Raw genomic sequence first — 24,056 nt, 5'->3', positions numbered from 1 at the left:
TCCCGCCACTCCTACACTGTTTGATTTGCATTACTTGAATGTTGCATTACTTCATGCAACATGTCTTCCTTGCTTCTATGGGGCCTCTTTCTGATTCTTTGGAGCCTTTCGGCAGGTGATAACACTGACGGCTGAGATCTCAAGGTTGCATCTGTAAAGGCAAAATGCAACACTTAAGAGGCAGCATTGTTCACACCAGACAGAGCAATGATTCCCCTATACTTAAGGGCAAGCACAGTTTACACAATAGCATAATTTGCCCATCCCAAAGCGAGTGCACATAAACCCACGGGAGCCCCAAAATAGTGAGTAAGCACAGGGTCAAGCGTGACTGATTGTTTCATGGCCATACTGTCCTCTGGGTTTCTGTGCCATGGGGAGAGCCAACAGCAGCAGGGGGCCCCTATCCTGAACACTGTCCCCACATTTTCCTCAGGAGTTCATCCTGGAAGATACCTCGCTGCTGAGGGTGACCTGGGAAGGAAGGGAGGATCTTCTACTGCAATGCGGCTTCTGCCCTGGCCCATATGCAGCTTGCCTGTGTGCAGCAATGGTCCCCCCACCCCTCATGGCAGAGTGGTGCGGACAAGTTAGCCTTACTGGGACAAGGACCACAGTGGCTCTCCTGAGAAACCTGCACAAGCGCATTGCCCAAGTTCTGGATGAGACCTTTGAAGAGATGCCTGAGGCCAATTACCACGATGTGAGAGCACATCAACGCCCTATCTAGACATGCATGCAGCCCTAATCCTCCTTGCCCCAAGAGCCCCCACTGAATAACTTCCTTCCCAAAATAAAAGCCGCTTACCGGGAACCTCCTCTGGTGTTTGTCCTTCTCCCAAGCACCAGCCGCCGCGACTGGCTACCTTCCTCCTGGCTTGAGAACAGCTCCTGGCTGCATACATCTAGGGATTCTGGGGTGCCTTCCTCTGCCTCAGCACACTTGCTCCTGCTTTGCTGCTCCTCCACCTCCTCCCTTGTTGAACTGGGCTCTGAAGTGTCCATGGTGGTACTCAGAGTGGAGGTGGGGTTACGCCAAGTATCGCGTTCAGCTCTTTGTAGAAATGGCAGGTCACGGGGGCAGCACCGGAGTGGTTGTTTGCCTCTCGGGCTTTGCGGTAGGCATTCCGCAGCTCACTTTAATCCTGCACTGCAGTGCGTCCCAGTCATGGCCCCTTTCCATCATATCCCTTGATATCTGCCTGAAGGTGTCGTAATTCCTATGGCTGGAGCAGAACTGGGACTGGACAGCTTCCTCCCCACAAACACTGAGGTCCAGCACCTTGCCATTGCTCCATACTGGGGATCGCCTGGCGTGTGGAGGCATGGTCACCTGGAAAGATTTGCTGAGAGCACTCCACACCACGCCGGGCTGAGCAAACAGGAAGGGGATTTTCAAAATTCCCAGAGAATTTAAAGGGCGGGTCTGATGGTTGGTCACCTGAGGGCAGGGCAGTAGAATTCAAAGTAATAACCAGAGTGGCTAGAACAGGCATTGTGGGACACTTCTGGAGGCTGATCCGAGCGCATTAACAGGACAGATCATCCATGCTGGCGCCATGGCACTCCAGCGGGGGCGCATCAAACGTTATTCCACTTGCCGAGATGGAGAACCAGGAGCGCTCTAGCCGCGAAGTCAGAGCGCTCCACGTGCCTTGCCAGTGTGGCAGGGGAGTGAGCTAGTGCGCCTGGGGCTCCTTTATTGTGCTCTAACTCACAAGTGTAGCCAAGCCCTCAGTGTCTGACTACTCTGGTTTAGTAAATAAAAATAATCAGAACTGAATGTATTTTAAAAGCTTTTGTAACTTTATCAAGACTTCCCTCACCCCTTGGTTCTTACTCTGGATCCCAACTATTGGGGATATTTCATATACTCCGTCACTTAAATTGTTTGAAACTGATTAGTGCAACTTTCTTTAATTAATATAGTCTTTTTTTCCCTCATCCAGGCTTTCGAAAAAATAGTACATCAGTTCTTGTTCATGTCAACTAAATAAAACTTGGAATTTTTAGGCAAAAACCACTTTTAAGTGGCATTCTAAAATGTGTATGTATAGTCTTGTTTCCCTCCTTTCCCCTTCAAATTTCCAACATCTCAGTTGGCAGAGGAGTATTTGGCAAACGTCAGGTGGATTAGTGCTGAGTTTTGGCAGTGTTTTTTGTGGGATAGGAGCCAGGGAAGGGGTAGCTTCAAAATAGGGTTTTTTCAGTCACTAATTAGTTAAAATTTTAAGGCAAGAGGAGGCCATTAGATCATTTCATAGTCTGACCTCACATATAACATAGATCATATAATTTCACCCAGTTACTCCTGTATTGCCCCTAATAACTTACCGTGAAGAATTAGTCACAAATGTAACTAATTCCACACATACACTACTAGAATGTTAGTATCACAGTTGAGCACTTGAATTAGGAAATGTCAAAGCTAAGATTGTACACAGCCTTAACTCTGCCCCTTTGTGCATGTGTAAAGACTATCATAATTATATGATCACATTCTATTTCTCAAATGACAAATATCTATAGTATTACAACCTTAAATACACATTTATCATCTTGGAATACCTTTTTCAATTTTTGGCTTCTGTGGTGCGTAGCAGGGTTGTCAACAATATTTGTATGAGGCTCTTAGGATCAACAAACCCTTTTCTCTTCCAACTTCTTTACCAGAGTACTGGTGGGACAGGCCTTCTCTAAAGGATGGAGAGGGCATTTCTTGCTAGCTTGATCCTTTTTTGGTGTAAGAAGCAAAGACCAGTAGTTTTTTGTCCAGGTGAGTGAAAAAGCATTCGTCCTCCTGTCCTTCCCATCTTAGGCTTTGTCTACACTGCAAAATTTAAATCATCCTAAGTTAAATCAACATACAGCTCCACACTAGCTCCTTCTGTTGGCGGTGTGCATCCTCCTCAGGAGTGCTTCTACTGAGGAAACTGACAATGTGGAGCAATGACAGCCTGGAGCCCTGACACTGGGGCTGACAGTCCGGTGGGGGAAGAGCCCAAGCCTGGTCGCCTACCAGTGTGAGGGATTGGGGAAGGAGAGCCCAAGTCTGGCCATCACTTGGGCTCTCCTTCTCTTCCCCCTTCCCTCCCCCCCACCCCCTCACTTCCTCCCTAGTCCCTCATCAGGAGGTGGCAGCAGAACTCTGGGCTGTCAGGAGATGTCAGCCAATGGGCAATGTAACTACATCCTAACTACATCAACCTAAGTGCTCTGCCTCTCATGGGTGTGGAGTTAAGTCAGAGATGCAGTCACTTTCGTAAAGGGAACACAGCTTGCTCCTAAGGTAATCATGGACCTGATATGTTTCTATAGACTTCATTTCCATGTTCAGGTCCAACCTTTGACAGTGAGGTAATCCCTTACTAGCATATATCGGCCACTGTGACTGAATTTAACATCCAAAACAAAACTATCTGTTATTGGGGTCTTCCGGTTCCTCAAAAAGTTTGGAATGTTTGTCACAGAGTGCTGATGCCCTCATGTCACAGAGTCTCAAGGATCCTTTGCTGCTGCTGTAGACAAGGATTGCAATGATGCGGATGAAATATGATTCTATGATAAGTCGATGTAGTGGGCGACTTGCATTGGCAGGAGCAGCATTGTAGTATAGACAGTTAGAGCTAGATCAACATAAGCTGCCTTATGTCAACTAACTCTGTTGTGTAGATCAGGCCTTAGAAATATCTGAACCACCACTCCTTGCCGGGGGTCTGTTATCTAGGGTTGCTTAAAAATCTATGATTTAAATAAAAACTAGATTTGTTTAAATTGGATTTATTTAATTTTTTTCTTTTTAAAAATCTGTTTAATTTTAAACTTGAAATAACAACCTGTGCTAAGTCTTAAACCTCCCATAGTATATTTATGTTAAATAAAAAATAATTCAAGCAGTACATGTTTACTGCTGAAGTTTTAAAGAAAGTCAAATCACTGAACTGGTGGAAGTCACAGTTAAGCACCTGGAATATGCAGAAGAATATTTTCTTTATTTCAGTTCATTCAAAGCTGTAAAAGCAGGAAAGCTTATTTTCCGCTTCCAATCTCTGAATTAAAGAGAACAGGAGTACTTCAAGGACTCCTGGTCTTTTTGTGGATATAGACTAACATGGCTGCTACTCTGAAACCTGAATTAAAGAGGTCTGTGACGATGAAATTAAATTTTAGTTCTAAAATCTTCAAAGGTACGGGGACCAGAAACAATCAGTTCAATTCACTGACTACAGATAATACATCTTTTAATTTATTAAAGTACATATGTTCTCAAACTTCTTATGTATCCAGAAATATTTACTTAACTAATGAAAAGTTTTTTAAATGTCTTGTGCATTTTTAATTGAATTTAAATTACCATCCAAATGCAGCTTAACACAGATCATGAGTAGAGAAATTAATCATCTAATAATAAAAAATCCCATTTTTAACCATATTAAAAATTAAGAATTTTAAATGTATGTTAAGCAATATAATTGCTTAAATGTGTATGGATATGGTGTATGCTCCTGGCTAGCAGGCAGAAGTACCACATTTAGTGAAGAGGAAGTCTGTGAGGTGACCTACGACCCACCCACTACAATTCACCCTTGCAATAACGGGATGTCCCACGTGCAGTCTGTCTGTGCCTCTTTGACCCTTCAACTTCAGTAACCCCTTTTGGAAAAGGGGTGCATGATGCTCATATTCTTTGCTGTGATTAGTGAGGGTGGCTTTTGTTAATTTGACCACTTCCATTTATTTATTGCTTGCTAACTCGTGCACTCCCTAATGTAGGGATTTAAAAAAAATAAAAAAAAGTCCTTGTACCTATAATTTCCCCTCATGGTCCCACAAGAGCATCAACTTTAGGCTCCTCAGCCATCACCTCTCTTGGATGGAGACCTTTGTCTTTGTCCCTCCTAACCAGAGTTTTTCTGGGCTTCATAGTTCCTTGCCTGCTCTGAGAGTTGCTCCAGGAAGGCAGACTGCCGAACAGGCCTGTTTCTGCACTTTGCTACCTCCTCAGGCTATAAACAGTGTAATTGCCGCAGTTAAGTTACCACACAGCTCTTTCTAAGCAAGTACATTTATTCTTAAGGTAAAAGCATTAGAACATTCAAAAAATAAAACAAGCTTGCATGGATACCCATAAGCTTAACAGAGATCATCTCCCCAAGAGCTCCAGTTGGTGTCAGTCCTTTCAACCATTCCCTAAGGATTGGGGCCCTCCCCTTGGACAAAGCTGATCCTGTCCATTTTGCTAGATCAGAACAAAGACTGACTCAGTTTAAACTCAGGCTCTCTAGTCCTTCCTTTGTCTGTTGGCCCCTGGAAAGTCCATTTTGAACTAATAAAAGGGAGCCTCCCCAGGAGGTGGTACCTCACTCTGGAGGTGTTACGTGAGGGAATTTGCCTAATTACCCTCGCTGTTTGTAGTTCCTAAAGGGATGTGGTTACCCTCCCCCATGGAATTGTATATAATCCCTGTCCCATAATGATACATAAACTTAATATGGTAAGATCTCACAAAGAGATTGTAGGCAATTGCCTAAAATGTCTAAGTCCCTGTAATGTTCTGTTAAAGAAACTTGTGTGACAAATTTGGCTGAGAAAATAAGTTGTTGATTTGGGGGAGAGGGGATTGTATCGGGAGGTCAGCAACTGACCAAAGAATAAAGGAGCAACCTGTTTATCTCCTTAGAATGTGAGCACAGGTGCAAGCCAGGACTGGGTTTATAGCTGAATGCATGTAATGTTAAGTGTAGCTGGTCCCAGATTTAGGAAATGGCATTGGGAGCTGGCATTCATTTAATTTTCATCTAATTGCAAGTATTTTTGTAAAATTGATGGATCTGCTTGTAGTAAAGATCTCTTCAGTGCTGTTTATACCAGTGGTTTGAACCTATTTACCACTGTGGTAAGTGTTTTATGTGGGCCATAGCCAATACGACCTGTATGGCCCTGAGGATGTCACATGGACCGCAGCTGTGTGCTGATTGGACCGCAGGTTAAGAACTGCTGGTTTATACCATTTCTCTACAAAGTTTAGTTGGAACCTTGCCATGTTCAGGTGGAGACTTTCTAATGGTCATTTACCAACAATGATGTAACCTACCAGAAACTGGTTGCTGGATGAATTACAATTTTACACTATGAAACATAAGTTTCTTTCTTTCAGCTCTTGCTCATAGTGGTAAGTGTCTGACTATCTTTCTTTCTGCCTAACTTTATGTGACGCTCTCACTTATGCCTAAGGATCAGAAACGTCTCGGAATGAAACCTGTACTGAAGGGATTGCAAATAATTGTTTGTTTTAGGGGTTTTGTACTCCGCATCTGGGCAGGCAGTGAGTGGCTGATAAAATTGTGTTGACTGGGACTCTGGAGTAAGGATGAGTAATCTTCGGTCACGTTTCACATGCAATGAGTTGAAGTTTCCCCAAGTCATAAAATATTATCATTAATTCCTTCCACAAATATCAAGATAAAGGCTTAATTTTGATATCTTCCAGTTGTGTTGATTGGGGACTCTGGAGTAGGGAAGAGTAATCTTCTGTCACGCTTCACTCGCAATGAATTCAACCTTGAGAGTAAGAGCACCATCGGGGTGGAATTTGCCACCAGGAGCATCCAAGTGGATGGGAAGACGATAAAAGCCCAGATCTGGGACACTGCAGGGCAGGAACGATATCGTGCCATAACGTCAGCGTGAGTATTACCCAGCACCAGCTCTCTTCTGCTCCACTTCTACTGTGGGTGGAGATGCATGAGAAAGAAAGAAACCAGTTTTACTTTCTTCTCCCATGGTTAATCTGCAGACTAAATATGCAATCGGTGAGGCTCAATAAAGCAATGGTTCTCAACCTTTCCAGACTACTGTACCCCTTTCAGGAGTCTGATTCGTCTTGAGTACCCCAAGTTTCACCTCACTTTAAAAACTACTTGCTTACAAAATCAGACCTAAAAATACAAAAGTCACAACATACCCATTGAAAAATTGCTTACTTTCTCATTTTGTTTGTGTATGAAACGTTAGTTTGTACTGACTTCGCTAATGCTTTTTATGTAGCCTGTTGTAAAACCATGCAAATATCTAGATGAGTTGATGTACCCCCTGGAAGACCTCTGCATACCCCGCATATCCCTGGCTGAGAACCACTGCAGTAGAGAACCACTACAATGCTATTTTTAGTCACTTTTCAGAGTACAAACACACTATAAAAAGAATGACTATATTAAGACTTGGGGGTGGGATGGGGAGGAGTCTAGATGAATATGGTGGAAAGTATTGCTCAGTTGGAATGATACTGTATTTAAAGTAGACTATGCCATTTAGGGATGTAAGAGTTTAACCAGTTAACCGATAAGGTTGATGCTTATTGGTTTCTGTCAATAATTAAACTCTGTCCGGGGTCCCTCTCGGCTGCCAGCCACGCGTGCCTGGGGAGCCCTGGGCCTGAGTGTGGCAGCAGGGAGCCCCCTGTAAAATGTGGGGGTGCTGCAGCACCCCCTTGGCCCTAGTTCCCCAGGTAAACATTTAATTTTGTAACTGATAAAATTTTAATCGGTTACACAGTTACCGTGTTTACATGTTATTTACATCCCTAATGCCCAGGGCCGGCTTTAGGAAGTGCGGGGCCCAATTTGAACATTTTCGGCGGGGGCCCTGGCAGGGATGACTTAAAAAACCTTTCATTTCTTCCATGTATTATTTACTTTCCATAACTATAGAAATAATAACAAAATTATATATTATGTACATTGCTGGCTGGAGGCAGGGCAGGGGCTGACTGGAGGTAGGATCTGGCTGGAGGCAGGGCAAGGAGTGCGGGGCTGGCTGCGGGCAGGGGCTGGCTGCAGGCAGGGCGGGGGGGTGGGACTGGCTGGAGATGGGCTGGTGCGGGCAGGGCAGGGGGTGCGGGGTGCGGGGCTGGCTGCGGGCAGGGCAGGGGGTACAGCAGGGGCTGGCTGTGGGCAGGGCAGGGGCTCCCCTGCTTTTACTGCACTGGCCCTTTAAATAGCTGCCAGAGCCCTGGGGAAGCAGCAGGGCTCCCGTGGCTATTTAAAGGACCAGGGCAGCAGAGGCAGCTGGAGTCCCGGTTCTTTAAATAGCCATCGGAGCCCCCCGTTATCCCAGGACTCTGGGATATATTTAAAAGGCCCGGGGCTCCCCTGCTTCTACCGCCCCGGCCCTTTAAATAGCCAAGGAAGCCCTGGGGAAGCGGAGGGGCTCCAGCAGCTATTTAAAGGGCCGGGGCGGTAGAAGCAAGGGGAGCCCGTGAACTTTTTAAATAGCCCCCAGAGCCCCTCAGCCCTACCCCAGGGCTCCAGAAGTGGGGCTCTGGTAGCAATTTAAAGGGCCTGGGGCTCCAGCCCCTACTGGGAGCCCCAGGTCCTTTAAATTGCCCCCTGGGGAAGCCGGCCACCCCTGTAGGGCGTACTGGCGGCGGCAAAGGCACAGGGTCCGATTCAGGGGAATTGCCTGTATCTGCCTAAAGCTGGCCCTGCTAATGCCATTAGGTAACCCAGAAAATTCTGTCTGATTCGCTCGCTGCCTAAAATGTACTACCTTCATTAGGTGTTTCAGTCACATTAAGAGTACTCTCTCTTAATAAATGGGCATTATTTGATCCTTTAGTCCAGGCATGCAGGCCCAAAAAAATTTAGAAGTGCCCATGACTTGGTTTCCAATTTGAGACCTCTGGGATTTGGTTTTCAGAGGTGCCACCTAGTTCTGAGATCCTTTCAAATAAGAGGTCTTCTCAAAAGTGAAGGCTGTCTTGATATTATCTGCTGGCATTGCTGAAGGTTGCACACTGCTGAGATAAGTGCATGGTTTATCCATTCATATTAATTTACAGATTTGTATTGCAATAGTTCCTAGAGACCTAATCAGGCATTAGGCCCTATTGTGCTAAGCACTGAGCGTGCGCACACACAACAGAAGATGGTCCCTTCCCCATTGAGCTTACCTACCATTCCCTCCCCCAAAAGACAGGCAGCATTTTTTTGTAGTTTAAAAAGAGAATAAGTAAAAATTGTGCAATCTGCTTGGACTTTTTTCTTATAGTGGTGGTTCCTCACATGCCCCAAACTAATGCAATCTGTAGGGCTCGCTATAGAAACTAGATCCTGACTACTGCAGAGAATGCTGTGCCTTGGAGTGTAGGCATATATTACTCTTTTTTTTTTTTTTTTTTTAATTGGAGCATGAGAGAAACAAGTAAACTCAACCTAAAGACTTAAACTTGAATCTAATTGGGGAAAGAAAATATTGTGTTTAAAAAGTAGACTGTTCAGATCCCAAGCTCAGTTTGTCTGTCGCATACAGGCAGAATGCTGGCATCCCAAAACACAGGACTTTTCTCTTTTAGAGGAAGACAACTAATGTGGTTGGGAGATGGGTTATCTGAAGCCACATTCTGATGAGCTGATTGGACCTTTCTGATGTCATCAATGGACTTTGTCACTGAATTGTGGACAAAAAGCATCCATGTCCATGGTGTTAAATTGGATGGGTGTGAGGCTGAAATGTTGACTTGCGGTTATGGCATTCTTTGGGGACAGATGTGAAGAGAGGAAGTTGCAGGAGCAAGGAGAGAGTGACTATTTTAAACTACCCCCCAACTGCCAGGTGGTGGGTCTGGGGGTGTGTGTGGTTTGTTTGTTCCCTTTTAGCCACTCAAGTCACTTGCCATGTAAAAGTTAAATGTTAAAGGAATTGAGTTGAAATTGGCTGCTGTGACAAACTTGTTGAAAGGGCAGCTCATGTTCTGGGATAATGGGCCAAGGGGAAAAGGGTCCAAATACCCCAGAGAATCTCTTTTTTTTTTTTTTTTTTTTTAAATTTAAAAAATGGGGAGGGGTTAGTCAAATGTCCATATTGGTCTTTTTTTTTTTTTTTTTCCTAGTAACTTCTTTTCCTAGATCTTTGCACTATGAAATGTAACTATTACATAAACTCAGCAAAACTTTTGAACAGAAGTCTCCTGTTTTTCTTATTCTTTGAAACGATAGTGAGTTTCTCTTTATGCTGCTAATATGTCCTGCTTAAAATAGCCTCCAGATTTGTCAGTGTTTTGTTAAATACATTTCAGTTTTCTGAAAATCCCATTTTTAAAGTTTAAACTTGCTTTTCTCTTTTTAAAGAAAAAAAACAACCCTTAGTGCCCTTTTTTGAAAATAAACATTGAAATGGGAAAACTAACTGTAAAACGTTTGTGTAGATCCCTGAGCTGAATTCCTTCTAATGCAGTGTAATCTTTATGGTTTCAGCTATTACCGTGGTGCCGTTGGGGCCCTCCTTGTCTATGACATTGCCAAACATCTCACCTACGAGAATGTTGAGCGTTGGTTAAAGGAGCTCCGGGATCATGCAGACAACAATATTGTCATCATGCTGGTGGGAAACAAGAGTGACCTGCGCCATCTGAGAGCTGTGCCCACCGATGAGGCCCGGGCTTTTGCAGGTTTGTGAACTGCATGTTTTATCTGTTAAGCTGGTGTTTTACCTTCAGCATATGGTGTGTGGCAGACTCAAGTGCTCCATCTTGGACAAGGGGCAGCCTTCCATTTGGAAGTTCTAACTTGAGGGGTGATTGTATTTAAAAAAAAAAACAACAAAAAAAAACAACCTGGCAATGGAAAAAGTGCACTTAAAGGTGGAACAGCAGTGTTTGGTTGGTCTCTTTTGAGACCCAGAGCTAGGAAGATGTCTTGCAAACCAGTGATGATCCTGTTCCAGGGCTGCCTGATATCTGAAGCACAGACTCTTCCTATTTGCTTGTCAGGCTGGGAAGAGGAACAAAGATCTGGATGAAAAATGTTGCTGATGTAAAAACCAATCCCAAAGGATCTTGAGGGATGAATAAAGAAGAACATAAAACACCAAAAAACTAAACTTTCTCTGAGTATTACATTCACTAAAGAGTGAAAGGTTTGGGTTGAACAGAGCTTTACCTCTGGCAGTGGAAATGGTTTAAAACCCTCCCTGCCTTGGTGTTGGCTAACACAATGTAACTGAACAAGTCACAGATCTCAAGAGACTAAATGGATCTTTCCCCTGCGTGTGCTACTGAAACTCAGTGCAATATGGAATGAGAGGCTGCAGCTCCTACTTCAGCTGTTCCATCACAGTTAATAATGGGGGCAGGGTCTGCAATGCAAACTTCCAATTTAAGGTCTCACATTTTGCCAGGCAGTACTGTAACGTCATATGTGCAGCATTTAAACGTTGATGTGGTACATGATCTCTGTGGAGGGAAGGCACTCCCAAGGGTAGCGAGTTGTATGGGCCCATGGTCCCCAGGCTCCAGCAAATTCAGGGCCCGGAGGGGCCCAGCTCCACCAATGTTAGGGGCTGGGTCTCTCCCCCAGCCTCACCTGCCGCCCCTGTGCGCTTTTCCCCAAGCATCCCTGCCTGCCTGGGCAGCTGCCCTGCTGCTCCATGCTGCGCTCCCTCGCCTGCCGCTGCCGGCTACAAGGGAGCGGTGCCGGGGGCAGGCTGAGGCGGCTGCTGTGCCTGTGGAGGGAGGAGGCGCATGGCACATGCCTCTTGCAGGCAACTCTGGGGGTATCGGGGGATGGGCTTATCCTGGCTGGGCTTCCTGAGCAGCAGCCTGGGGGGGCTTGGGTGAGTGTCATGCCAGGGAGGGGCCCCCCCTTCCCCAGAGCTCGCTGCTGCCGGTGGGGAGAGGGCTGGTGGGTGTGTGTGTGTGTGTGTCCGTCCCCTCTCTGGGCCCCCACCAACCCCAGGGAAGCCTGCCTGCTGCACCCCAAACTCCTTATCCCCAGCCCCGCACCCCAAACCCCCTCCCCGTCTCAGCCTAGAACTAGCACACCTCCTGCAACCAACCCCCCCTGCACCCAATACTCCAAACCCCCTCCTGCACTCCAACCTCTTATCCTAGCCCAGAGCCCGCACCCAAACTCCCTCCCAGAGCCTTAGGGGAGTGGGGGGGGGGGGCAATTGGATCCGCCTCTGGGCACTCCTGTTTTATTGTTTCCTACCCTTTCTAGTGTGCTGTCTCCAGGGAATTATTGGATGTGGGATAACAGAAGTCCTGCTTTTTCCAAGTCAGTCTCTCTGGGAGTGGAGTGAGGATGAATCTTGCAGTTACCCATCTACATGATTGTGCCTGTGCTATTGCTCAGAGGTACTGCTGTGTTGCTGGGAGCTGCATCACACTGGTAGTTTCAAACTGTTGTTGGCAACTGTAGAGGAATAATAATGTGCAGGGCAGGGACCGTGTTGCTTGGCAGAAGAGGGACTGAAAGGAGGGAGATGTGCTCAGACTCTGGGGATTGCTACTGTTAATACGACTATAACTAAATAAAATGGGGTGCCAGATCCATTTGAGCAAGTAGTGGAGCTTCTCCTGTCACACAGAAAACAAGACGGGGGGCCAAGGCCGTCTAACCCAAGAAATCTAAGGTCTAGAATTCAAAAGTGCTGCTAAAGTCTTTAACTGAATGATCTGTTCCTTTTTACAGAAAAAAATAACTTATCTTTTATCGAAACTTCTGCCCTGGATTCCACAAATGTCGAAGAAGCCTTCAAGAACATCCTCACAGGTATGGCTTTGCTTTTTGACTTGCATGTCTGCAGTATGACACACTAAAGGGTTTTATGTGGGGAAAAGCTCACGAGATCCTCTATAGGAAAGGCACCTATCAGCTGGATCCAAGACTGGAGTCTTGCATGATGATGAGTACAGTGGAGACAGACCATTAGGGACAGCAGGTAACTTCTGAAGCCCTTTTGCTGGTTTATGATGCTAAGAGGATCTGGCAGGGATTTGTGCCCTTGCAGTTACTGCCGATGGATACCAGTGAACAGAAAGGTTCGTGGTGGTGGTAGTTTTATTTTAAATCGGGGCACTAAGGGCTGGATTTGGTTTTGCTTGAACTCAGATATGTGATGTTTTCTTTCTTTAAGGGGACCCACCAACTGCATTTTCTCTTCTGGAGGCCCACCATTATATATACACTGAGTATGCCGGTGCATACACACGCCACTGTCTTTAAATTTAATCTGAATTTAATTGACTCTTTTTAATGTTTTTTAATTCAAACATGAAAGAAAAGGACAACTATGTGCTATTCATACCAATACTGTACATGCTGTCATACAGGGCTGTGGAGCCCCGTTTAAAAGGGGGAGTGGGGCGGCCTCCAGCTTAGCCTTGTCCCTGCTCAGCTCGTCCCAGCTCCCTTGCTCTTGCTCTCTCAGCCCCGCCCTCTCTTGTGAATAGAGAACTCTATTAGGGCTTGTGCTCCCTGTAGTTTAAGGTAATCGCTGCTTTCTTTACGGGGGAGTGGAGGACAGGCTACATACAGCAAAACAAAGGAACGCACAAAACAATCCTGCAGGCTGTTCTTTTCCTGGGAGAGAATTAGCCTCTCAAGATCCTCTTATGTCTGGGGGACCCAACTGAAACAGACGCCAACACGGATCCCCTCCCAGCAAGAAGGGGGGCACACAATGCCAGTCTTCCTCCGCATCAAGGCAAGAACACTCCTGCTGCCCTGCTCCCAGACCCTCTGCTTGGCTCCCCCCAATCCTTTGCTCTTGTTCTCCCAGCTCTGTCCCTTCTGCAGCTCTAGTCAGCACCTCTGTCTCTGTGGCTGGGTCATGATCACTGCTGACTGTCCACTTGCTGGCTCTGGCTGTATGCTCCAAACTGCTGTTGCTGCCTGAATCCTGCTGCCCAGGTGGAGTGAGAGTGGGCTCCAAATGGCGATGGCAGCAGGCAGCGCAGAGGAAGCAGCCAGAGCTATCTACCAGACAGTCAGCAGTCTGTGCATGCCCTGGAGGCACTTCCTCTGTGCTGTGGCTGCTGCCATCCAGATCTTACTCCTCACGCTGCTGCCCGCTGAGTGCAGTGGGGGAGTGCCTCTGGGGCACATGCAACCCACCTAGACCCTTCCCACAACCCACTGGTGGGGTGGGAAACACTGCACTAGTGAAACGGTGGAAGTGTTGAATCTTAGACCAGTCTACACTAGACAAGATTTTCTAAATATAGCTATACCAGCAAACCCTCTCAGTGGAGACACAGCAAGAGGGGGTTCTTGCGGGTGTAGTTCACCACGTGAAATAAGCTATACTGCCAGAAGCACTTCTATGCCAGTATACATGCATCTACTCTAGGGCTTTTGCTGATATAAAAAGCCACTGTTGCTATACAGGCAAAAGTTTCTAATGTAGACCTGGCCCTAAACAGGAAGTGATTAACGCTGTTTAAGGTGAGATTTTAACAAAAGCACCTTCCCAATCATGTTTCACTCCCATTTTAGGATAATTCTACCAATTCTGTAATTCAGCGTAGTTGATGAGACTTGAATTTCTAACAACAACGTTCTTTCATTAAAAGCTTTTTGGAAAGGCGGGACAGGCCCAATTTTGTTTTCCTCAGCTGTGCTGGTGACTTTTAGGACCCCCTGCATTCTATACAATGTCAACATTCCTGGCACATGCAGGCACGAAATATTTTATGAATGTGCTGCTAATCTCTCAAGTGCTCTAGTTCCATACCAAACTGGGATTCGGGTTTGCTATTGTAATTGAGAAGCTGGTGAAGATCAATGGGACATGAGACATATGAAAGGGAAGCCAGAAGCAGGAACACCAGTAAAACAACATGAAGCTGTCCTTTGCATCTAAAGCTGTCCCTCCTTTTAATAATAAAAAAAAATTTATCTGGTAGGGCTCTGTCTACCACTTATTTACCTTGCTGCAATTGCTCCAAAGCACAGGTTTATTCCTGGGGGAATTCTGCACCACTGCACAATGCAGAATTTATGCAAAATTAATGTTCTGTGCAGAATTTCACTTTTCCCCCCCAGAGAATTTGTGCTGCAGAGCTGCTGGATGCCACTAGGGGCTGCTGGACCCTGCAGAGCCTGGCTCCCCAGGTTGCAAATAGAGGTCATTGTGGGGGATGGGGACTAGAGGGTTCCCAGCATGCCCTGAAAGAAGGTGGTGTGTGGAGCAGCCAGCCTGGTGGGGGTGGAGGCCCTGTGGAGTGTCAGCCCTGCACAGCCCAACACTGAAATCACCACAGGGTACTTGATATAAGTCCCATCTGACCATCATCAGGCTGTCTCTCCCTCTGGATCTCTGGGGGTGGAGGGGGTACAGGTGTCTGGGGGGGGGGCACCCCACAGCTGGATCTCTGCAGGGGGAAGGGGGTGTGGGTGTCTGGGCCAGGGGGTGTCCCATGCAGCCCCCTCCAGTCTCCTCTCCCCCCCAGCAGTGTCCTCTCTTTGGGAACCTCTATATGGCAACACTACAGGTGAAGGGTGAAAAAATGAGACTAGACTAAAAGACTGGAGGGGCAGAGTTTTCCTCCAAGATGTGCACAGCTGCCGCATGTGACATGCCCAGACTGAGGCACCTGACAAAAGCATGACAGAGAATCAGGAGCTGGGTTGTCGTGGGGGTTTCTTTAACTCGCTACTCCGGGGGAATTAAAGGCCCCAAGGGACTAAGTGTGTGTGCAGCAGAAAGGAAGGAAGGAGACCAGGCCTTCCTGCTCCCCATCTCTGAATCAAAGGGGGAAACATGAGAGAAGGAAATACAAACTTAAAAAAAAAATCTACAGATCTGCACAAACTTGCCTATATTCTGGCAGTACAATCTCTATGCAAGGGCAGGCTAGTGGGTGACCAGAGCTGGCTGAAGGCAGTAAGAACAACCTGAACAAGCCTCCGCCACTGTGCCACAAAGAGTAGTGTTAGGATCTGGCTTCGTGGAACATATATGTGGATCAGCCAGGACAGTCAATAGGGAAAAAAATTTGTACTAAAGCCTTTGGGCTACAAGCCCCACTGTAGGAAATCTCTCACACACAGATGAAAGATCATACACCAAGGGATGAAGGGCGTCTGCCATATGTTAGAATATAGTTCCCTGTCCTTAAAGGAAGGACTCTAATAACCACCTAAGTCCTTTTCAATCATGATTCCCGAACTCTTTTGCCATAGCATCACACTGGGCTAATGTGATACTTGTATGTATAAAGAAGGAAATATCAAGCGGGTGTAGAGTTGCTCCCTATAGTCTGTCTCAACAATCTCTACTGCAGGAGTCTCAAACTCAAATGACCACGAGGGCCACATGAGAACTAGTACATTGGTCAGAGGGCCACATTTACTGACACCTCCCCCCTGCAGCCCTCGGCCCCACCCCCACTCCACCCTTTCCATGAGGCCCCACCCCTTCCCTGAAATCCCCACCCCAACTCCGCCCCCTCCCTGCCCCCAGGGGGTGCAGGAGGGGTGTGGGGTGTGGCGGGGACTCGGCAGGGAGTTGGGGTGAGGGGTGCGGCATTGGGCTCAGGGCAGGGGTTTGGGGTGTAGAAGGGATGCAGGGTGCAGTGGGGGGTTCAGGGAAGGGGTGCAGGGTGAGGCAGGGGGTTGGGATGCAGGAGGGGGGCAGGGGTGCAGCAGGGGGCTCAGGGCAGGGTGCAGGAGGGGGGCAGCAGGCTCAGGGTAGTGGGTTGGGGTGCAGTGGGGTCAGGGTGCAGGAGGAGTGTGGCGGGGGTTCGGCTGCAGGAGAGGTTCAGGGGGTGGGCTCCGGCCCAACGTGCACAGGGGGCAGGGTAGGCTGCCTGCCTGCCCTGGCCCCGCTCCAGGAAGCCGACGGAACCTGGGGAAGGAGGGGCGCAGGGGTGTGTGTGGCTGTTGCTTTAGGCACCGCCCCCAGCAGCTCCCATTGGCCATGAACGGGGAACCGCAACCAATGGGAGCTGCTGAGGGCGGTGCCTAAAGCAACAGCCACAAACACCCCTGCGCCCCTCCTTCCCCAGGTTCCGTCGGCTTCCTGGAGCGGCATGGGGGCCAGGCAGGCAAGGAGCCTGCCCTGCCCCCGGTGCGCATCGGGCCGGAGCCGCTCTAGGTAAACGCTGGGGGAGGGCGGGAGGGGCCCAAGGAGCTCGCGGTATTGCAGGGGAAGGGGCCTGGGATGTAACTTGGTGGGTTTTTAAAACCTGAATTTCTGTAGCCTTATTGAATTACACTCAGGAGCTATGTGTAGAAGCTGATGGGCCATTGGGATGGGTTCAAGGTTCCCAGTATATCCAGCATAGAGACCCTGGTGGGCTGCATGTTCTAGAGCCTTTCAGAAACCCAGCAGGGTTTGGTAGTCCATGGATCACAGTTTGAGACCCTCTGGCACAGAGAGCACACTTATAAAGTTTGCAGACAATACCAAACTGGGAGGGGTTGCAAGTGCTTTGGAGGGTAGGATTAAAATTCAAAATGATCTGGACAAACTGGAGAAATGGTCTGAAGTCAATAGGATGAAATTCAATAAGGACAAATGCAAAGTTCTCCACTTAGGAAGGAGCAATCAGTTGCACACATACAAAATGGGGAATGACTGCCTAGGAAGGAGTACTGCGGAAAGGGATGTAGACAAATTGGAGAAAGTCCGGAGAAGAGCAACAAAAATGATTGATGACCTGTGAAGGAAGATTGAAAAAACTGGGTTTAGTTAGTTCGGAGAAGAGAAGACTAAGGGGACACAATAAGTTTTCAAGTACATAAAAAGTTGTTACAATGAGGAGAGGGAGAAAAATTGTTCTCTTTAACCTCTGAGGATAGGACAAGAAGCAATGGGCTTAAATTGCAGCAAGGGCGGTTTAGGTTGGACAGTAAGAAACTTCTTAACTGCCAGGGTGGTTAAGTACTGGAATAAACTACCTAGGGATGTTGTGGAATCTCCATCATTGGAGATTTTTAAGAGCAGCTTAGACAAACACCCGTCGGGGATGGTCTAGAACAGGGGTGTCAAACACACAGCCCGCAGAGTTATTTCCTGTGCCGCACCCCCCCCCCCCCCGAGCGTGCCCCATCCCCACTCCTCTGCCTACTTCCCATCGCCAAACAGCTGTTTGGCAGTGCTTAGGACTTTCGAGGAGGGAGGGGGAAGGAGTGGGAATGTGGCACGCTCAGGGGAGGAGGCGGAGAAGAGGTGGGGCTGGGGCAGGGATTTGGGGAAGGAGTTGGAATAGGGGCAGGGAGGGGGCGGAGTTGGGGCGGGGACTTTGTGGAAGGTGTTGGAATGGGGGTGGGAAGAGGTGGGTTCTTTGTTTTAGGAGTTAATCTCCTCTTTCTGCTTATACGTCACTAAAGGCCCATCAGCCAGATCCTCTGCAAATTGGTGTCAAGCAGCACTTTGGAGGAGGAGTTGGCAGCAAGAGCAGATTAATTCATTAAACAAAGATCTAGTTTTCATGATGTCCTTAACAGGGCATGGGCGGAAGAATACAGCTATACAACTGATGAGGAAACTGTTCAAAAATAATGACTTTCAGAGGTGTCAGTGGGTATTAATATTCTGCCCTGCATTGGATTAAGCAAAAGCAGAATTTATGACTAAACTAGAAGAGATTTGGGATTAGCTAGATAACACTGTATAAACCTTGTTTTGGCAAGGTAAACAGCCTCCTTTTGGGGCCAAAAGGGTCTGCTGTGGGTAAGCACTAGGGTTGGTTAGACTAGATTACCCTTGAAACTTTTCAGTACTACATTCTACAATGTCCTTTCTGTGGAATGTGCAAATACCTTGTTGGAGCAAATGTGTTTGTCTAGGCTCTCACTAATAAGTCTGTTCTCATTTACAGAAATCTACCGCATCGTCTCACAGAAGCAGATTGCAGATCGATCTGCACACGATGAGTCTCCCGGCAACAATGTAGTTGACATCAGCGTCCCGCCAACCACCGATGGACAGAAATCCAACAAACTCCAGTGCTGTCAGAACCTGTGACCTGTAGATGCTGTCTGTGCCCCTGGCATCGTCTGTGCTTCAGTTAGAAACTTGTGTGGGCTTCTTACAAATATTTCCTGTGATTCAGTGACTCCCTGTGTTCTTCTCCACACCCCTCCCCAACTCCCTTCTTTCATCTTAGAGCTTGAATTGTAGGGCTAACATTCCCTTGCCTCTGAAATTCCCTTTTGAATGTGATGACTTTTGGGCTTGAAATGTAGGCACTGATCTGGTAGACATATTTGTTGTGGAATATCTGCTGCTGGATGTTATCCCATGAAGCACTCTCCTCAAATGTATATTTTTATTTTTGTGTGGGAGAGGAGGCATGGGGACTTGGTTAGAACGGCTGAAGAAATAACTCCATTTAGGTTTTCATTTATCTCATAGTCGGACTTTTTCACAGTCTCTTATGTTTCTGTAAACATGGGGGAGAAATTAAAAGATAACTAGTCTACCAAATGTTCTGTTTTCTGTCCAGATGAAGTATCAGTGAGGTTTTTAGTGGCTGCACACATGAGTGGTGTTGAAAATAACCTCACTTATGTAATTCCCCTGAATGCAGAGTTAATCTGGCTGTGCAGTTTACTGTTTCTTGCCTGGGAAATCTTCTCTACTCTTAATTTCTTTTATTTGGGATCAATGAAGTATGTCTGCATTGCATTATTTGCCACGATGGATGCCTGTTCAGCTCTGGGCAGGCAGTATGAAGTGGCTTAATATTTATTCTTGGCTTTGTTAATGAACATTAATGTACAGTAAGTGCCAGCATATTAATTTTAAGGTCCTTTTGCAAGCTGTAGAACTAGGTTAATTTTATACTGTAGATCAGTGTCTGGAGGAGAAATCCTCTCTAATCCCAGAATTTTTTTGCATGCTGCTTACTCACTAGGTCTATCCCTAAATCCGTTTGAGTGAGAGTAAAGCAATATTTTCCTGTCATGTACATACCTGCACTCGTAAGGTTTTTTGGTTGTTGTAGAGAAACCCAATACTTTCTACATTTTGTAAAACTTATGCAGAACCATAGCATCTTGGATTTTCTTTCCATTATCGTTCACTATTGACCTTGTGCTTAATTTTTTTCTTGACCTCTACTAAACTGTATAAAATTCCGCGTAATACACACTGTCCTGCTACTTCACTCTTAGCCTGTTTTCTGAATTGCAGCTTGTAACTTCCAAATATGACTGATTATCTGTCATCAGGAGGGCTAACAACTATATAAAACTGGTGGAATGGGAATAATTTTATCAGAAACTTGTCAGTTGCTTGCTAGCTTGTGAAAATCCTCTGTGGGGAAGGGTTCATCGGTCACCAGCTCTGGTACTGTTGCATCTTTGCAGTAAACAGTGTTGTGTTGAAAGAGAGTACCAGGTGAAATGATCAAAACGAAGCGTTGGGAGCACCCGCTGTTCTCGAGAGGCTAGCTAAAGCAACTTGCTTCCAAATTCTGAGTCCAGGCCTCACTTGACACATCCTACCTTGCATGTCAGTGAGAAGTTGTTTTTTTTATGTTACAAAGTGAATCTGAAATTGTACATTGTGTGCTTGGGGTGGGGTGGGGAGTTAACATTCCAGTCTCAACTGTTTTGTATTTGGTTATGTAATAAAATTAAGGGCAGTGAACTCTGATGGCTTTTCTTTATAAGATGTCCAGCCAAATGCATTGAATTTTACAAATAGAAGGCCAGAGTTTTAAGCTAAGCAGTCACATGGTCTCAGTACTTCATAGTTTTACATACATTATTTAAACTTAACCTGTTTTCTAGTACATTCATCACAGTCATTGGCCAGGGTTCATTTCAGGCTGTGGGACTATGCTCTAGGTGAATGATCCCCATCTCATGGGGAAGGTATTTATCCCTCCTGGGAAGTGGTGGGGTGCTGTCCCAGTGCTGGAAGCACTCTCGGCACATGACACTAGTACTAATAACATCCTGAGAACAGGACTCCTAGCAAGCCTGAACTGGAACCTTCTCCTTCTGGTGTGTCTGAGCCATTGTGTGACTTGCAGTTGGTATTTGGAGGCTGGCAGGGGAAGCACATCATGCATAATATATTGAAAACAGTCTCACAAAGGTTTGAAAATATTCCTTTCAAGAGCAGGCAGCCACTCTTGGAGCTGGAGTGCTTTGTTTTGTTTTTTAAAAAGCTCTTTCAACAGAACACTTGATAGAAAGGAGTGAGGAGCCTGAGTACTTTGATGGCACGAGGAAGAATTGTGCTGTTAAGAGGCCTTAGTACAGGGTAATTTACTAATATGGTGATTATCCTGCAAAGCATTTGTTTCTAAAGGTGAACTTCACCTGCCTCTCCTCTTGTTAGCAGGTGAGGGTTTTTCTGGCTAGTTTGAGAAGCGTTGAGAGAAGCAGTAGGTGTCATAATTGGTTAAATTCCTAGGCTCTGGCATAGAAACATTTTTACTCCTGGGATTTGTGCAGAGCTCTGGGATTTGGCTCAAAGCCCTAATAAAAAATCCTTGTCCAGGGCTCAAGTACAACCAAGCGTCTTGCTTATTGAAGAGATCCTGTGCTATTTCCCCACCTGTCCGAAGAGATCCTGGCACAACGAGCTGCTCAGTTGTGCTCTCCCCTGGTGATGAAGCGTGATTACACTGCCCACGTCACAGCACTGCTGCGCCTGCGCTGTAACATGGGCAGTGTAGACAGACCCTTAGTTTTCTGGCTGCACTCCAGCCCATACTTGACACAAAGTTGTTTTTGTCTGCAGAGGTCGGTTGCTTCATTAGCCTAGGTCTGGACTGTTTCCCACAGGCTGTTCTGCAACTGTTTGCAAAGTCAGCAGAGCACAAAACTCTTCCCCCTCCTATGAGGATGAGATGATTTTGCCCAAGGTATACCAGAGGCCATTCGCACTAGAGAACGGGCACTTACTGTAGTCTTAAGTCTTATTAGCTCTTCAATGTCTTCCCATGCATAGATTGGAAACCTTAATGGGGTTACCTTGTAATCTAAAGTACCTTGATTCTCCCCCATGCCAATCCCATACACTTCTGAAATTTACTGTGATTAGAAAGCACTGCAGGTGCCTGCTCTTGGAGTCCATGCAGAAGAGAGCTAGACAAAGGAATTCAAAGGAAGCTTTCTGATACTCAGACCTGGAGCAGCTAGAACAAACCTTCAAATAAACTGTACAGTAGTGCAGATTATTACTACACTTTCTTGACACGAAAAAATTGAACTCCGCTTAGCTGCAGCATAACTCCATAGGAGTCCCTGGCATAACCTCATTAGCTCCAGATCCCAAATTTGTAGTGCAAGGAAAAATAAGAAGGGGTACACTTCTGTCCTTAGTCACTTATCTCCAATGGGGGCATTTGCATGTCAGTGAGAGCAAAATTTGTCTCATAAATTAAAACTCCTTTTTACAGAAAGCTGCCTGCTCAAGGAAGCAAACAGGTTCTGTGGGAGTTAGTTAAATCTTCACAAAGCTTGTTCCCCAAGTCCCTGCTTCACCCAGACACTGCAAACAGTGTTAGTTAAAACTAAGTTTTGAAAGCTAACTTCAAAAACATCTTCCACTATCAAGTGTGGATGGTCTGGTTGTTGTCTCCATTTTGAAGCTCCCTGCTGAGTTTAAATTTATTTCGGTCTTGGATGGGGCCATGATAGCAGCATCTTTTATTAATTAACTAGTTAATCACTATTGAAGCTGTTTTGGAGAGGAGGCAGAAGACCAAAATTAACAAACACCCAATGTTTGTCACTGAACACATGCACAGCGGAACCTCATTACATCCTGTTCTGATCAGGGTTCTCTTGTTAAATCTCACATTCATTTCTGTCACATGGGGAAGTCTCAGTAACTGCCTATATGTCATTGAACTCAGACATGTAGGACCTCTCAGCCGGTTTTTATGGAGTTCACCTCTGATGTGCAAAGCAAGCAAGTGTGGTCCAGTGGAAAGTTTAAATCACTAAAATTGTTATTGCAAAACTCCACAATGACTGTCTGCTCTAATTGTTGAATCCCTTTGTTAAAAGGACTCTGTGTGTGTCTGCTGTAGAAGTGTTTGCAGAGGGGAAAGGAATATGATTTCCTCTCTTTCCTCCCACCACAGCTCCTTAGAGTTATATCAGAGGGAGATGACTATATGTGGTGCCTCTACAGAACCCCCAGCCTGTGGGAAAAGACCTAGTATATTTGTCCATTTTTTTTTTATATAAATATCAAAGTGGGAAATTCATATGAATCAGGAGATATCTTCACACTGCAAGACAACTGCTCTTTCAACTGGAATTGTTAGGCTGCCATCTTGATTTTGAGGACCGGTCTGTGCCTTTGCTATTTGAACAGGTCACTCACTGAAAGAAGCCAATTTGCTTTGAAAATCTGCTTCTGTGTTTGGCCAGTAACATTTTGATTTCTGTGTGCTAGCCCTGTGGGCATAGAATGCTATCATGGCCTTGATCTATCAGTGGTGTGAAACTGAGTCCATCTGTGCTCTGTGATAGGAGAGTCTCCATTCTGAGCGTAAAGGAAGAATACCTTCCTTAGACATTTTGATCTCAGTAGAAAAATACAAACCTAATAAGGTATTTCATAGGCACCTACTGAGGCCTTTCCCCCCTTCCTAACAGTAAAGGAATTTACACTAATTAAGGACCCTGCTCTTTTTAAAGTGGCGAAAGTCAGGCAATTTGGAGTGAAGGCTGAAATTGTACTTCACTGGTCTACAGCCTGTTAGGGCTGAGCTTGGAGACTCATGGTTTCTAGAACAGACCCTTAACAGGACTGTAATGTAGAATTGTGTAGTTCAGACTGATGAGCAGTGGGGTATTTCCAGAAAAAAGTTATGATTTCCAAGGCTGCTTCATTACAGTTATTTTCACGATCACCATTTTTTTGGTAGAGTGTAGTCTATCAGGCTTTGTGGGCTATAACACTGGACCTTTATGCAACTGAGAAGAGGTTCCTGTCACTTATTTTTACTCATGGTTAATGTGTTCAGTTAAGTGCAATTCACTTTGTAAATATATATATGCATCACTTGATTTTTGTGCATGGTTATTATGTATTGTGGATATAAAGATTGCCAAACCAAATTGTGTGTAAATTATTTTGTTCTAAACATTCTTAGAATAAGATGGGAATCTGTTGCCTTTGGAACTAGCAAGGTAAAAGGACTGACCTACCAGAATTGAGGTTAACAGATATTACGTTGCCTTTGCTAGTGAGCTGGATGGTTTTGGGGGGGGTGCCATGTCTGATTAGTAGGTGGTGCTGTGTCAAGGGGAGTTCACAAGCACACAGCTATTAATGACATTCTTTGAGAGGCC

General features: G+C 46.0%; 1 protein-coding gene across 1 annotated transcript in view; it reads left to right on the top strand.

Moving 5' to 3' along the window:
- The window catches only part of RAB11B (RAB11B, member RAS oncogene family), a 33,683-nt gene extending 9,861 nt beyond the window's left edge, over nt 1–23,822 (top strand). Inside the window, exons 2-5 of the mRNA XM_054013583.1 lie at nt 6,491–6,686; nt 10,254–10,447; nt 12,471–12,551; nt 18,608–23,822. Coding sequence (XP_053869558.1) covers nt 6,491–6,686; nt 10,254–10,447; nt 12,471–12,551; nt 18,608–18,753 — 617 coding nt within the window. The 3' untranslated portion in view covers nt 18,754–23,822. The remainder of the gene's footprint in view (nt 1–6,490; nt 6,687–10,253; nt 10,448–12,470; nt 12,552–18,607) is intronic.
- Nucleotides 23,823–24,056: the final 234 nt, after the last annotated feature.

Source organism: Malaclemys terrapin, chromosome 24, assembly GCF_027887155.1.
Source record: "Malaclemys terrapin pileata isolate rMalTer1 chromosome 24, rMalTer1.hap1, whole genome shotgun sequence".
Taxonomy (NCBI): domain Eukaryota; kingdom Metazoa; phylum Chordata; order Testudines; family Emydidae; genus Malaclemys; species Malaclemys terrapin.
The sequence above is the reverse complement of the archived record's forward strand: the minus strand, read 5'-3'. Positions and strand labels throughout refer to the sequence as shown.